The sequence below is a fragment of the Quercus lobata genome, chromosome 6 (genome assembly GCF_001633185.2).
Source record: "Quercus lobata isolate SW786 chromosome 6, ValleyOak3.0 Primary Assembly, whole genome shotgun sequence".
In the NCBI taxonomy this organism is placed as follows: domain Eukaryota; kingdom Viridiplantae; phylum Streptophyta; class Magnoliopsida; order Fagales; family Fagaceae; genus Quercus; species Quercus lobata.
The window spans coordinates 45,917,645-45,933,257 of record NC_044909.1 but is presented as its reverse complement, the minus strand read 5'-3'; the positions used below and the strand labels follow the sequence as shown (position 1 = coordinate 45,933,257).

Below are 15,613 nucleotides of genomic sequence, written 5' to 3'. Positions count from 1 at the left end.
AGGAAATTTGATAATCTTGAGTTGGGTGACAGATCGCGTCTAAAAATCAGCTCTAATTAATCCATCCAAAAACTATCATCATTCTCCTCCTCCTCTATTTGGTGTGAACCACCGTTCTTCAAAGATATTGCTAGATTTACAAAGAATAGTGGCTCTCTCCAAAAAACAGTGGCACATAATCTCAACCAAATCTAGCAAGTCTCTAACATATATGATAGTTTCACCGGGACACATGAGCACCGTTAATTCTTAGGCAATTTCAATTAATCCAATCATATTAACTCCCAAGTGATGACAATAGAGAGTACCCATATACGCATGGTCGATAGCAAGTTAAGTGTTTTCATACCACCATAGTCAAGTAGTTTGTCAGCTTTACCCTAAAATTGACTTCGATTGACTCTTGGATAACCCTAGGTTTAGGGGTGGTCGTGAGTCAATGGCACAAAATCTCATCCAAATCTGGCAAGTCTACACTAGAAATGGTAGCTTTGCCATGATGCGTCTACACTATCAAGTATGAGGCAAATTCAACCGATACAATCATCAAAATTCCCAAGTCATGCATAACTATAGAGGACTCGTATAGCCGTGGTTGGCAACAAGTTAAGTGTTTTTTCATATCATAATCTGATCAAGTTGATTATCGACTTGACCCAAAAACCTAATTCGATTGACATGTGGATAGTCGCAAGTTAAAGGTGGCCATCAGTTGAGTTTAGCTACAATAATAAAATTATGTTATTTGACCTAATCAAATTTGATTTTAATTTTTAGAAATCAATGTTTGACTTTAATAATTTCACTAAGTGACAACAAATAAAGTCAACGCATCCAGAAAGCAAGGAAAACGTTATAACAATGCCACTAAGGGGATGCTTGTGGGTGAGAAGGGGAAGTAGGCCATCAATGAGGCATGACAAATCATCACTATACCTAACCTTCCACAATGGTGGTAATAGAGATAGGCAAAAAAATTCATAAATTGGGGGTAGCGATAGCAATATGGTGGAAGTGGGTTTACCATGGTTGATTGGATAGACTTAATTGAGGTATAATGATTATAACTATCACTATTGTACGTGCCCAATATCCCACACCAGAGTAGACCTGGTATCTGAGCTCACAATTTACTTATTTAATGGGTTTTGAGAATCCTACAATGGGTAACTTCTAGACGGGTTCAATGAAAGGCTCTATACAGATACCAATTTCCATTTCTCTCTCTCTCCCTCTTACTCTTTCGTGTGCTTGGTTATTCACACAATCTTACCCCCTACTTCTCTAACCCCCCCCCCCCTTTTTCCCCTTTACTCCTATGTATGTATAGCTTGAGGATAATGGATTGGGTCATGATTTCCTTCTGATACCACTCTTGCAGGTGGGGCCCAATTTGATTATTCTTGATAAAAGTAGGCCTCGTTGGGAGCAGGAACTAAGACATTGGGATTGGTGTCCATCACCGAAGGTTGCTCAGTAACGGAGTCCCCTAAGGCACTCTTGGTCTGCCGAGATACAACTGAACATCATTGGTGCACCTACTAATTAAGGAGATTGTATTGCCGTTCACCGAACTCTCAGATGGAGAGTTGATGCTATGGGCCTGCTTAATGGTTGTCCATGAGATGGTTGGCCCATAGCCAGGAACTATTCTTGGGCCCAGGGAAATGGGCCCCTTGCTATATGCCGTACAACTATGATTCTTAAATGTAATTAATCATATGTTGATTGATCTACAGGTAAGTGAAGATAGGGTCACCATTACCTCTATTTGGTTGTCTCAAGGATTTGAAAAGTAATCCTTGTGTGTGTGTTTGTTTCTAAAAAAAAAAGTTATCTCGAGCTAGGTTGCCCTAACTTTTGGTCATTACATTTATTTAAAAGAAAAATTAGTATGAAAAAAAAAGTACCAATAAACTTATTGGGGTGAGGAAACACTTGAGGGTCCATTTGATTGAAAGGATAGAAAAATGGGATGATAAAAAATGGGGAGAAGGGGGAAAAAAAGTGGGAAGATAGAAGATATTTTGATCTCCTTTTATGTTTGGTTAGAGGGTGGAAAAGTGGAGAGATGGAAATTGTTTTATTTGGTCAAGAAGAGAAATAAGAAGATAGAAAATAGAGTTTGTATAAATTTATCATCATATTCATATTAGATAAAAAAGGTAACACATTATATTTTTATTTTTATTTTTTAAAATTGTGTATGAATGAATACTTTATTTTTATAGAAGAAAAATAGCACCAAAAAAAAAAAATCAAGAACCCAAAAATACCATTGTTATTAATACCGTTTTGGACTCCGTTCTGGTTTGTCCAGTGGAATGGAATATTTCAGTACCGGCCAATTTCAGCGTACTGTTTCAGGGTGTTTCGGGGTTCCTAAAAAATAATTTATATATATTCTTGTAGAACATAAAATTGTCAATTCTAATAAATAAATAAATAAATATCAAATAATACAAATCATTTAGTCTTAACTCTTAAGTCTTAAACATCAATTGAACATCACACAATAAGAAAATTTACAAGACAATAACTAAATATCAAATAATACAAAACATTTAACATCAATTTAACATTTATGTAAAAATATTATATTAATAATTGTGCAACTTTAATTTAATTTTTATTTCTATACATTGTCTTACATGACAGCTGACACACATAAACACTGCCCTTTTTTTTTTGTGTCCTTCTCTTTTTTCTCATCCTCTCATTTCTTTCACAAGTCCTCTGTCAAACTCTTCTCCTTCTCCTTTTCTTATTTGCCACCAACGCCTTGTCTTCTTCTTCTTTGACCTCTCTTTCTTTCTCCATGTAACCCCAAAGCGGCTTTAGATCCAGTAACTGAGGTCTATGGCTATTTGATACAAACACCTCTCTCTCTATCCGTAGACCCAAAACCAAATCCAATCTCCCTTTCAGAAACCCAAAAACCAATTTTAATTCCTAAACCTTACATGAGCCATATCATTTTATCTCCGGAGGATTTTTTGTAAGTATTTTGGACCTTTACTGTTTTTTTTTTTAATTTTTTTTTTTATTATTATTTTTTTTTAAATAATAGGCCAAATCCTGTTCCGGCCGAAATTTGCCGAAATTGACCGGAATGACCCGAAACTTCCCGAAATTTGACCCAAGGTGGAACAGGGGGTATTCTGGTACCGGTTTGCATATCGGTACAAAAAATTTCGGCCGTTTCAGCCGGAACGGAACGGTATCAATAACAATGCCCAAAACTATAAAACCCCCCCTACCCTATGCGAAACTAGTAAAGAAAGAAATGAATGAACACCCAAAAAAAAAAAAAAAAAAACGTTTGAGACTAAGACCTAGACAACATTGAAAAAGGCCAAAAAAGGAAAGGGAAGCCAGATAATGTTGATAAAACCAAAATTTGCACAGCTGAACATTTGCACAGTTGCACATTTGGTAAGAGATTTCTAGTATAGTTGTTTAACTGTTTTGGAAATACGCGTGGGTTAAAAAGTGTTATGGAGATACATGTTTCAGTATTTAAATACTAAAAACTGTTGTTTAAACAACAACACCAAACACCCCCTATGAGCACGGCTCCAAGTTTTCTTTCTTATTTTCTTTTCACTTTAAGGAAAAAAAAAAAACATTTTTGTGAATTAAAAAAAGAAAAAGAAAAAAAAAAGTATACTTGAAACCTACCAATTTTCTTTCCACAAATCAACCAGAGCAAACACTCCAATAATTTTCTCTCCCTACCTCTCTTATTTTACCAAACGGACTTTAGGACACAATTTTGGAGAACAACTTCTCAAAACACCTAAAAAAATTCCTGAAAACAGTTTGGAAAATATTTTGAATTTGATTTGGGGTGTTAGTCAGGCAAGTGGCTCACACTTTGGAAAGAAGGCCCAGCTTTGTCTATGGGGGTGGCTCACGCCTTGAAAAGATGGGCTGGCTTTGTCCATGGAGTGGTTGACAATTTGGAAAGATGGGACAGGCCTTTCAAATGGTTTCGTTAGTTCTTTTGATTTTTGCTCCCTCTAACTGCCTTACATTCTTCATTCTTTGCTTGAACTCAATTTATGTTAAGAGAGGGGCTTGGACCTCTCACCTCTCTAAATTTCATTGGTGATATGGGCAAAAATAGTAAGCAGGCAAAACCGTCAGCTTCTATTGTAAGCTGACGGCAAAGAGCAAGCAAAACCATCACTTTCCGTTATAAGCTAACGATTTAGAGAGATCTAATAAGGGCAGTAAAGGGAGTCGGTTGACAGAATCAAATGACTGACAGTCTCAATAAGCTAACACCTGTAAACCTGACGGTCTTGAATAAGCTGACGGTCTCTATAGTAGTTTGCTTGGTGCCCACGATTGCATATATAAGGAAAAATCTTGCCCTCCATGTTAGGTGCTACTCAAAGGGATTCCTATAAGGAAAGGATCCCGCCAAATATGCTCAAAAGAAACTCCTATAAGGAAAAGACTTCTACAGCAACAAAAAGATGTCAACTCTCTATTACTATAAAAGCCCCAATACCCTCACTAGCCAAGGTACGCATAATTCACCTCTCTCTAACACTCTAGAGTTGTAAGAAGTTCTAACTTGACCTTCGGAGGGTACTTGGCCGACACCACACCAGTGCTCTCTGCAAGGTCTTCTCTTTTGTGTTGTGCAGGTGCTATTTCGAGTGCGCAAGTACCTGTGGCTCACTGGTGACTTTTTCGGCATCATCAATTGGCATAAAATTGGCACCATTACTCTATTAAAGGTTCAAGATTCATAAGCTTTTTTATTAGACTAATCAATAGGCCACAAATGGGAAAACATGCGAATTTTCAACACAATTATTACAGACTTCTAGGGCCGTTTGATAAACGATTTTTAGCATTGATGTTATTTGTTAATTTAGGTGTTGTGAAAATACACGTGAGTAAAAAAGTATTATGAAAATACATGTTGTGGTATTTAAATACTGAAAACTATAGCTTAACAACAGAACCAAATGGGCCCCTGGTTTCCGGAACAAGAACATATTGCTAGGACTCGTATAACCATGGGGGATTTTCCTTATAAAATTGTCAAGTAATAACTTCACTTTTAAACATCAGTAGAATTCTATGGTACAAAAATTCCCTACTATTCTCTTAATTTGAACAAGCCTGTTGTTTAGTGTTTGTAGCCTCTGAGATTAATTAGGACCTAAATCCTATGGTTGGTTAAGTCTGCAAGGTGTGACTTTTCAATGAATTTAAGTACTAATATTCAGAATATATTTAGTAAAAAAAGAAATATTTAGGATATTTTTCTATTGCAAAATAAGTCTCCAACATATACAACATCCATGATTTAGACCACAAATAAAAGTCAAAATTTATTAAGAAAAACAAAGACAAAAACAAATCTTCGCCGGTGAACATTAATACATAGCGACGTAGTTAATTATTAGAGGGAACACAAGCCCCCACAAATTAAACAGGTCTCATACATGATTGACCATGGCCGAAGGCCCAAAGGGTGAGAAGGGGCCTGCCGTATGGCCCGTATCTACGAATTTGCATTAGTCTGGTGCCTTGCCTTTTCCTTCTCCTTCACTTCGCTTCCTTGTGTCTTGTCATAAGCTTTATATGTACAATTCCAAAAATCTTAATTAGGATTGTATGAGAGAAAAAGAGCAATTGCAAACCATATAAAACTATAAATAGCTGTGGGCTATAAATAGCTGTGGGAGTTTTAATGGGGGTATTTGGTCCTATTTGGATGTATTTAGGTCTTATAAACAAGCTTATAAAACTATATATTGAAGCACCAACCAGATATACTGATGGTTAACAAGTTAAACTGTGGCTTACCAGGGTGATTTTCATGGATAGGCTCATCCTTCTGGGGCTTCTGAAAAGACTGGTTCTCTCCATATATTCCACCAAATCCTTCCTCATCTGACCTGGTGGCGTATCCATCCCCAAACGAATGAGACATCAAGTTCCTATTCCCACACATACGCAACAACAAATTTCAAACACTAATAAAAAAATTCAACTTACAATTAAAAAACTTCAGTATATATATGAAATGGATAATGGATTAGAAAAAAAAAAAAAAAACCTTACCCAGTTTTCTGATTTGGGTTCAGACCCTTCTGGACCTCGTCCCTGTTCTGCTTACTCTCAGGTTGGGTTGACATACTTGTGATCTTCCTGAATTTGATTCCAGACGCTTTCTGTTGTGGCAGAGGTACTGAAAGCAAAGTTGGTGGATACGTTCGAGTTAATCTGATTGCGTTATTCATGTTAATGGCTCTTTGGATGGTACCGTACTATTGCTTAAATAGTTAAATATACATGCAGACAAAATGATGAACCTGCAATAAAAAGAAATAGTCAGCAATGATATCCGATTCCAAGGGACCATTCCTGTTCTTACTTCTTACCACGAGGATTTAGAAACCAGCTGACTCTAGGTGGTGACACGTTGAATGTAATTGCACACGAGTCATGTTTTAAGAGCGTTTGAGTATTTTCAGCAAAAAGAAAGAGCGTTTGAGTATTGCTACGTGGTCCTCTGGCCACGCAACATGACATTTTTTCTCGACCAAATGTCATTTCCTGACGACTCTACGTGCGTACCTAACTTTGTGTCGGCCAGAACGTATTTGATATCTAATAATATTATGTAAGGGATATTAAAATTTAATTAATTTTTATTTTGAGAATCTAATTTATAAGTTAATAAAATAATTTTAAAATGAGAAATGTTAATGAGTGTTCTTAGGGTACTGATTAAAAATCTAGTTAAAGAAATTTTTTATGGAAAAAAAAAAAAACAATTAATGTTTTGATAGCTTTTTTCATTTCCCATAAAAGTGATGTCAAAACTTTCCTAAAATGGATTGTTAGGGTAGTCGTTAGCATGACCCTTTTAAAATTAACAAAAAAGTTGTCCTATTTTTTAGGTAATGTTTTAGTGAGAGTTAGAGTTGCATTTTTACTGGATTGTCCTTTAATTTTATCTCTAATTAAATATAGGGGTGTAAGGGTATTTTTGAACTAAAAAAATGAAGAATCCAAAGAGGGGAAACCCCTTAAATAGTAGTATAGATAAGTGTGAGGCATGTCAATAAAAAATAACTAACCCATTAATAATTGAATGACATAGACATGTGTTAGTGGGTAGTTATTTTTGCACACACATGTTAGTGGGTTAGTTATTTTTTGTTGACATGTTTCACATTTATTGAATTTTGTTATGGATGATGTGGTATCATTTGATACAAAATATTTTTTCTGTGTAGGTGAAGATATTGAGTATTTAAAACCACTCATGCTTTTTGCTGTAGAAAGGAAAGACTTTCAACTAATACAAATCTTATGTACTATTTTTTGTATACCACTCTATATTCCACTAAATAAGTTATCATGTATTGGTTTTACTTTCTTTATAAAATAACTAGAGTTGAAAATGGAAAAAAAAAGCATTCACATGATAAGTTGTGGTTGGTAAAACAAATTATGATTAGTAAAACACAAAATGGTAAAAAAAATTGATTAAGGAAATTTGTATTCAATTAATTATGGCATGACATAAGGTTCACCTTTCCCCTGTTCGTGAAATTTTCCATTTTCTTTAGTTTGTGTCCAAAATGAGACTGTGTAAAGAGACGGGGTTTTAGGCCCAACAACAATATAGGGCCTAGGATTCATGGCCTATTGAATCCAAAAGCACAGCCAGCCCTGTTACAAATGGACACAGCAGCTTCAAGTCTTCAACGTTCTATTATTATTTCCACATTTTTTGTAGGTGAGAAACATTCTATTATCACAAATCATTGCCAGCAGCAGATTCGCACCAGTTCAGCAGTTGCATCATTAGCTTTCATAATTAATCCTGGTTTCACATACTGTTACAAATATACAAAAGGAAAAAAAAAAAAAAAAAACACTTGTCAACTAATAATGAATTAATTAATAATGTTAGCAATCATTAGGTTGTAGCTTGGTTGCAGGTAATATTGTAATTCATAGGCCGTGACCCATTACTTGCGGTGGCAGAGTTAAGAGTTTAGGTAGCAAATTAAATTTATAACTAACAGTAGAATTCACATTAGTTTATGTATAATAGAAAAAAAAAAGTGTAGAATTTACATAATTTTACCTAAAAATAACTCATATTAGCATATGTATAATTGTGTAAATTTATAAATTTACTACAGCAATCATGTAAATTTATAGAGACGCTATTTATTTTGCATTTAGTTGTTTATTCTTTCTTTAAGTATCTCAAGGATGAAAGAAGAAAGTTGGCGGTGATTGTTATGTGTGAAAAAAAGAAACAATTAAAAACAATCAAGAAAAATTGATGATTTAATGAAATGCAATATAAAATAGATAATCTAATATGAAGTTATAAGGACACGATTCTTAACGACCCGTAACAGTATTGGGTTCGTACGTAAAAAGGCCCAAACAATATCATTTGTAGAGCGTGGGTTTGAAAGGTTAGGCCTTGGTCACCAAACGGTGGGTTTTTCGTGGTGTTCATACATGGTTTAAATTGTGTTCGCCTCGAGAGTCCTTCTCCTGGAGGCGGGCTGGGAGGCTCTAGTTTTTGACTATTTTTCCCAGCCCCCTTTCTGGATTGCTTATTTTTCCTTTTATACTAGCCTGTGTTCCTTATCCTTCATCCACGTGTAGGATCGACATTCCAAGACTGATACTTGTCCCATCAGCCCATACCCAGAGTGGTTGGGGGTGGTTGTAAAAGTTGGAGAGTATGGCTCTGTCAGGTGCAGAGTATTAAATGGCAGTAAGGGCAGCTTTCCCTGGTCGTCAAATTATCCAGGGTGTCCTTCCCTATTGACATAGATATTTTTAGATTTTTTCCAGATTGTTTCTGTTCCGTTTTTGTCCTTCCTTCCACGGGGACCTCGGACATGCCGAGGACTGATTCGTCCTCGGCTGTGTCCCAGGACTATTTTGTACTTTATTATCTATCCTACGCTATAACCCTCCTCAGCTCGGGCCTTGGGCCCCAATGAATAAATGGGCCAGGGCCTCAAATCATTAGACCCCACAGAAGTATTTTGAAAAGTAAGTATGTAAAATAGAAAAAATAGATTCTTATACTGGAATAGACTGAAATTTTTGCATGAATTGATGTGAATGCTCTGAAATGTATATTCTATATACTTGTGGATTTACATAGATACACATATTGTGCATGTGCACACATGCACATATAATACTTAAGACCAATTTAGATTTAAAAAAAAAAAATGAAAATCATGCAACAGATTTTCCCCCTACCAGAACACTCATGTAATAGTTAGTGCCATTTTAATGTTATAAAACCCATAAAAATATAACATATCTAATATATTGTGGTTATTTGTAATGACTTTTACATATGAATAAGTTGTGACGATTTTTTTTTTTCATTATCAAAATTCCTCTTATAATTATTATGCAATGGTTTTTAGTAATTAAATAAACTTTAAGTAAAACTTATGTTAATATATCCATTAAGCTTATAAAAATTAGATCATAACAATTTTAAGCCATTTTGTGCATATGAAATTTTAGAGTTAAACTTTAAAATAATATCAAATTATAGAGTTTATTATATAGTTATGTTAATATTTTATTACTTATAATACAATCATATTTATGAAAAAATAATAAATTAACATATAAATAATTTGAACTCTCGACCCTTTTAAAGGTAAATTTTTTTTTTCTTTTGTAGATTTTATCTTCAGTTATATATGTGGGGTTGAAGGCTCAAATTATCCATTGGGCCTTTGGCCTTGGCTGAGGACATGAGTTGTCCGAGGAGGAATAAATAACTATAGGTGATACAAATTTAGAGTATTGTAAGCAAAAAATGAGTTGAAGATGGTCTGAGGAGGAATTTTCTCCTCAAACATGATAAATCCGGTTCAAATATACATTTCATTAATCAGGGTGACATTTCAGGAAACTCCAATGATAAGGACGTGCATCGTAAGCATACAAAATAGATGGGAACTCATACATATCTAAGGGAAAGCTGCTACCACCGCATTGAATGCACTGCAGCTACTTTTCTGGCCGCATTTATGTTGAGGAGACCCCTAAACAGTGCTACCTTGGCTACCACCACTCACAGAAAGCCAGAGAGGGTGTCTGATGGGACAGGTACTCAAGTAATGGTTCAAATGATCAACAAGTGTAGGATCAAAATGGCCCATAATGAACAATATAATGTAAGAGAGTCTTCATGAGGAGGGGATCGGAAAAATAGAGAAAGAATACTATAGCAATCAAAATTATACTTGTACTCAACTGTTATTGATTTGTATGGAAAAATACCTCATCGGATAGTGAATTCATTCAGCTTTATTTTCTTTGTTCTTGCTTGATCATCTTTTAAATCCTTATAGTTGTTGTCAAATTCATTAGGGCCTAGTTTTTCAACCCACTCCTTACAAATTTATTGTACTGGGCTCATTAGGCCAAGATCTCATATATCTTGGGCTTGGGCTGCAAACCGTGTTCCTACAATATATATATATATATATATATTTTGCTTCTTTACTTTATTTTTTTAATCCTTAATTTTTTTTAATAATTTTTTGACATTAAAAACACTGATAAAATAGGAAACATTTTTCTATATTATGCAATTAAGCTTGACACATAAAAAAATTTAAAGAAAAGAAAAAATAAACTAGTTTATAGAAAATGGGGAGGGGATTTTTAGGCAAGGCAGGGGGGCCCTTCGACCCCTTCGCTCCACCCTTGATTTTGTATAATACCCATGTTGCTTATAGACTAGGATTGTGCGTGAGTCGAAATGGGTAGGTTGGGGAAAAAAATTGCAACCACCATTGGCAAGTTGGAAAAATTTCAAACCACCGACGAACCTTCAACCTCAAAATACGACTAGTCGTTGGAAACTTTGGGTGGTTTCCACTTAGTGAATTTGGCGGGTTAGCTTTAGTTATGTGTTGCATACTAAACTTTAAAAGTTATTTTAGCATTTACGAATAATTTTTTTTTAATTGTATTTTCCTCTGAATCATTTGAAGGCAATCATGCTTTCTCGCAGAGAGTTGAATATTAAAGAGAGATGAAATGATGAATATATATATATATATATATATATATATAGCATGGTTTCTGTGAATTTAAAAAAAATCAACCTGCCACCCACTCTAATTCGCATAGGAGGGTTGTTTCAATGGATTGAGTGGTTTGATGCAATGATGCACACACCAATTATAGACCTTACAAAACTAGGCAAGATATCCTACCAATCGTCGGTGAACTACTGTTTAGTTACTGCTTGGCAATATTGCCTTTAAACTTCAGACAAAATTGGCAAATGCCCTTTTTGGGCAAAAAAAACAGCATTTTGCCCCATTTCCCAAACTAATTAGGGAAATGTCCATTTTTTAAAACTCGATTTTTTCAAAATCAAGTTTAAAAAAAAAAAAAATTCCTCGAGCCCTATAGTGGCGTTTTAAGGAGCCTATAGTGACGTTTTAAGGATCTATAGTGGCGTTTTGAAACTTGAGTTCCATGCAAGTTTTTTTTTTACCTATAACTTAGAGTTCATGGAGTTTGAGTTACAAAACGCTACTATAAGCTTCTTAAAACACCACTATAGGGCTCTAGGAATTTTTTTTTTTTTTTAACTCAATTTTGAGAAAATCGAGTTTCAAAAGAGGAAAATTTCCCTAATTAATTTAGGAAATAGGGCATAATGTTGCTTTTTTTGCCCGAAAATGACATTTGCCAATTTTGTCCTTTAAACTTCTATGCCTGCAGTACATATCGCACTGGCATATAATAATGAAGCATTTCATTTTCACGAGCGAACTAAGTCTTTGCTTCCATTATCTCGTTGGAACCTATGTTTAGTTTAAGGGAGAGGCTGTTAGCAGTCATTAGGTTATAGGTCGTATGCCTTGTACATAGTCACAGGCCTTCTACTTGTATAAATTACAAAACATGTTTGTAGGTTGCGCTTTCTAATATAGTTGTACATCCAGCTAAATAATTACAGTTATTTTAAAAATCAGTATGTCACTTATTAAAATAAATCCTAAATTTCATATGGCATTGAGAAAACTGTCAAGTACGTCAACAGTTAGCGAACTTGAACAATTTGCAAGTATCTATAGCCATTAAGAGAATCTCAATCACTTTTTAAAAGTACTTATTAAATTATATATATATATATAAATACATATATTTATATCATTTCTAACTAAGGTTGATACTAATGTGTTCCTTTTGTTGTACATATAGACATATACAAGTAGGTAGTAGTATGTATAACTAAATATAATTTGAAAAGTAAAGTGGAGAGAATTGTAATAAAGTAAAATCTAGTATTGTTCGAATGAAGGATAGTACAAGTGTTGTTTAATTAGTTTTGAAGTACCTTTCTGTTTTGCTCAATACCAGCCAGGATTGTAGGTCAATTGATCGAGTCATTAAAGTTTGTTCAATCGAAGTGTAAATAATTAAATATCGATTGGTCAAGATATGCAAAAGTTTTTTTTTTTTTTTTTTCCTGTAGAATTTATGAGACAAATTTTAAAGTGTTTCAAACAGCTAGTGAGTTTTGTGAACGTTTTTTTGTTTATAAATAGTGATTCATATCTAATTTTTAAGTGAGAGCACTTCAACATTCTATAGAAATTCACAAAAAATTTCTCAAAAATGATACTTGAATAATTCTTGACTTAGTTTTATCCTAAAAACAAATTTGCAGTAGCCCTTTAGCATCATCATTTATAGAGAAAATATTGTCAAATAACAACAAAGTTTCTTGCCTTTGAGCTAGCCTTTATTCATAAATTATTTGTTTGTTCTTTCGGTTGATCATCAGAAATTTCCCAACATTTGAAGTTTTGCCAAAAAAAAAAAAAAAAAAAAAAAAAAAGAAAAGAAAAGAAAGAAAGAAAGAGGATATCATTTAGTATTATGAAAATTTTGCTTAGTCTTGAAAGCTTAATTTAAATAAGAAAAAACAATTCTAAAAATTATAAAATCATTGTAAAAATATGTTGAAATGGCACATATGATTTTCTAAAGCATAATAAAAATTTCTCTGAAGTTTATATTTGTCTTGACGATAAGTTCTAGTAAAACAATTTGAATTAGTTTCAAATCAATTGAAAATAGTTATCAAATGGGCTTCAAAGTACTTTTAAATGGCCTTGTAGTAGTTTTAAATTAAGGGAAGATTTGACATAAAATTAAGATATAGAAATGTTATGTTCACAACATTTTCACGATAAATCTTAAGTGGTATGTTGTTAATTGTTATTGGCTGTTATGGATGGACTAAAAAGTAATTTAAGTTGTGGATTCAAATTAGAACTAATAACAACTTACCACCTATGATTTGTTATAAAAGTATTATAAGAATATTGTGGACATAGTATTTCTCTAAAATTAAAGTAGATTTGAAATCTAACTCGGAACACTCGACACAAAATTAAAATAGATTAATTCAATTCTTTGTTGAGCTTCCATGCTAGCTATATCATAAAGATCATATATCACCTCTAAATCCAGCCATTGCGGCCATATTTTGCATTATATTGGGAGATTTGTCTCTCTTTTCTCTTCATTCAAACGTAATTCTTAAACATGTACATGTGATTGTGAAAGAAGCATTACGTACTAATGAAACATTAGATATAGGAAATCAAAATAGGCCTATTGTTAATGGAAATCAAAATTTTGTATTTTGAGTGTTTAATTCTAATTATGAAAATACATAGCTTGAGCCGTGAGGTAGATATTCATGGTTTCTATGCCTTGAAAGCTATTTATGATTAATTCTTCTTAAATATTATAATATCATGAAGTGAGTGAGGTCGTAATAAGTGTTTTTTTTTTTTTTTTTTTTAATAAATCTTGTTGCTCGCTGGATTAATTTTAGAATCTAGATTGATCCTATACTCTGTGAATTTAAGCTTTAGAATTCTGTACATTGAGTCTGATTGTACTTGACTGTTTATTATGCTCATGAATATATACATGCATAAACTGATTTTTCAAGAAGCTGGAAAGGCCATGCGGCCATGGCGCCCGCCCCCCCCCCCCCCTGTCCTCCCTCAAAGTCTTGCAAAACAGTCTCTTATTATACTTGATTAAGTAGGGTATAGAATTATGAGCCCAACCAATTTTATGGAATTAAAACAAGTTAGCCACAAGACTTTTTGTTCTTTTTATAATTATCAAGGGAGTCTTGATCGAGTTGCAGTCGAATTTTGATCAATTGAGCCTCAATTGAAGTGCTGTCAAACTCTCTCTCTCTCTCTCTTTTCTTTTTTTTCTTTTTTTTTGAGTGCAATGCACAAATGCCGCAGTTATTAATAGGAATTTACTAATGTATGCTCTAAGGTGACAAACTTTTTATGAAACTATATATGAAAAAGTGAAGAACTTTTTGACAACTTTTTCAATTTTTTATTAAAAAAATTATAAAATAGATAATTAATATATGTCCTGAAACTACCGAGAATGGTGAGAATGGTGGTTTTGGTGTGAATGCAAGAGTGCAACGCTGCTTGAAGTCCCATGTTCAAACCCTAATGAGTGGAACGTGGAAATTCTCCCTTGCAGCTAGCCCAAGAGTGCTATCCTTCTTGTGGGACTAGGATGAGATATGTTGTCATCTCGGATAGCTATGATTATGGCTCAATCAAACATTTTCTAATGGGTGAGTGCTCTAATGGTCACGCCCATGGGAGTCTGGCACAATGATCACCCCCACTCACCTATTTTGGCCATCAAAAATAAAAAAAGTCCTAAAGAATATAGGTTAACCCGGCCCTAAACTAAATTATTTGTAGAAAGTTTTATTGTCACTATATTGATTTGTGTACTTTCTCTTCAGAAAAGAGAAATTTTATGGGGACACAAATTAGCTGAGAGAACAGCAGCTCCTTCACTATTTAAGACTGGGCCGGAGAACGTAGGTGGTGGGTTGTGGGTGAGTGGTGACCCTAGTATAGACTATAGCTATTTTTGGCCGAGCCGGAGACTGTTGGTGGTGGGCCGTGGGAAAGTGGTGACACTAATATAGACTATAGAGGCGCAGTCTATCGCTATTGACGGACACGTCATTGAAAACGACAGTACAATTACAAACAAACCTCAATGTCTCAATAAAGTATTAAGGTGGGACCATGAGACCGTTGCTGCATCGATTACGTCATCAAGCAAATAAAAAAAAAAAGGTAATTAAACAAAAAAGAACAAGATTAATTTCAAAGACACGTAGGACTTAGACAATTTTAAATGTTTATTTTTAATTTTTAAATAATATTATATATATTTTTACATATATTTTTATTCATATTTATTTCAAAAAATTATAAATAATATTACTCCAATTTCTCATATTTTTGTGTCACAATTGCTAATTTTGATGGATAAAAGTGAGATTGTGGGCCACGTGAAAATACATATTTACCGATCACTAGCATAAATTTGTGCTAAGTTACGTGTCCTATCATTACTCAACGAACCGTGTCTGTCAAGAGCAGTGATAAAATCACCGATAGATATGTCACATAAAATCAGTCTTTGACCTCCTTTTCACGACTCGCTTGCCAATACGACCTTTTAT

General features: G+C 34.0%; 1 protein-coding gene across 1 annotated transcript; it reads right to left on the bottom strand.

Moving 5' to 3' along the window:
- Positions 1 to 5,328: 5,328 nt before the first annotated feature.
- On the bottom strand, positions 5,329 to 6,494 carry LOC115949633. The gene is made up of 4 exons (XM_031066908.1): positions 6,411 to 6,494; positions 6,091 to 6,341; positions 5,833 to 5,966; positions 5,329 to 5,601 (listed from the first exon to the last, which is right to left on the bottom strand). The coding sequence occupies exons 2-4, from the start codon at positions 6,267 to 6,269 to the stop codon at positions 5,528 to 5,530; spliced, it is 387 nt and encodes a 128-aa protein (XP_030922768.1). The 5' UTR covers positions 6,270 to 6,341; positions 6,411 to 6,494; the 3' UTR covers positions 5,329 to 5,527.
- Between the last annotated feature and the right edge of the window lie 9,119 nt (positions 6,495 to 15,613).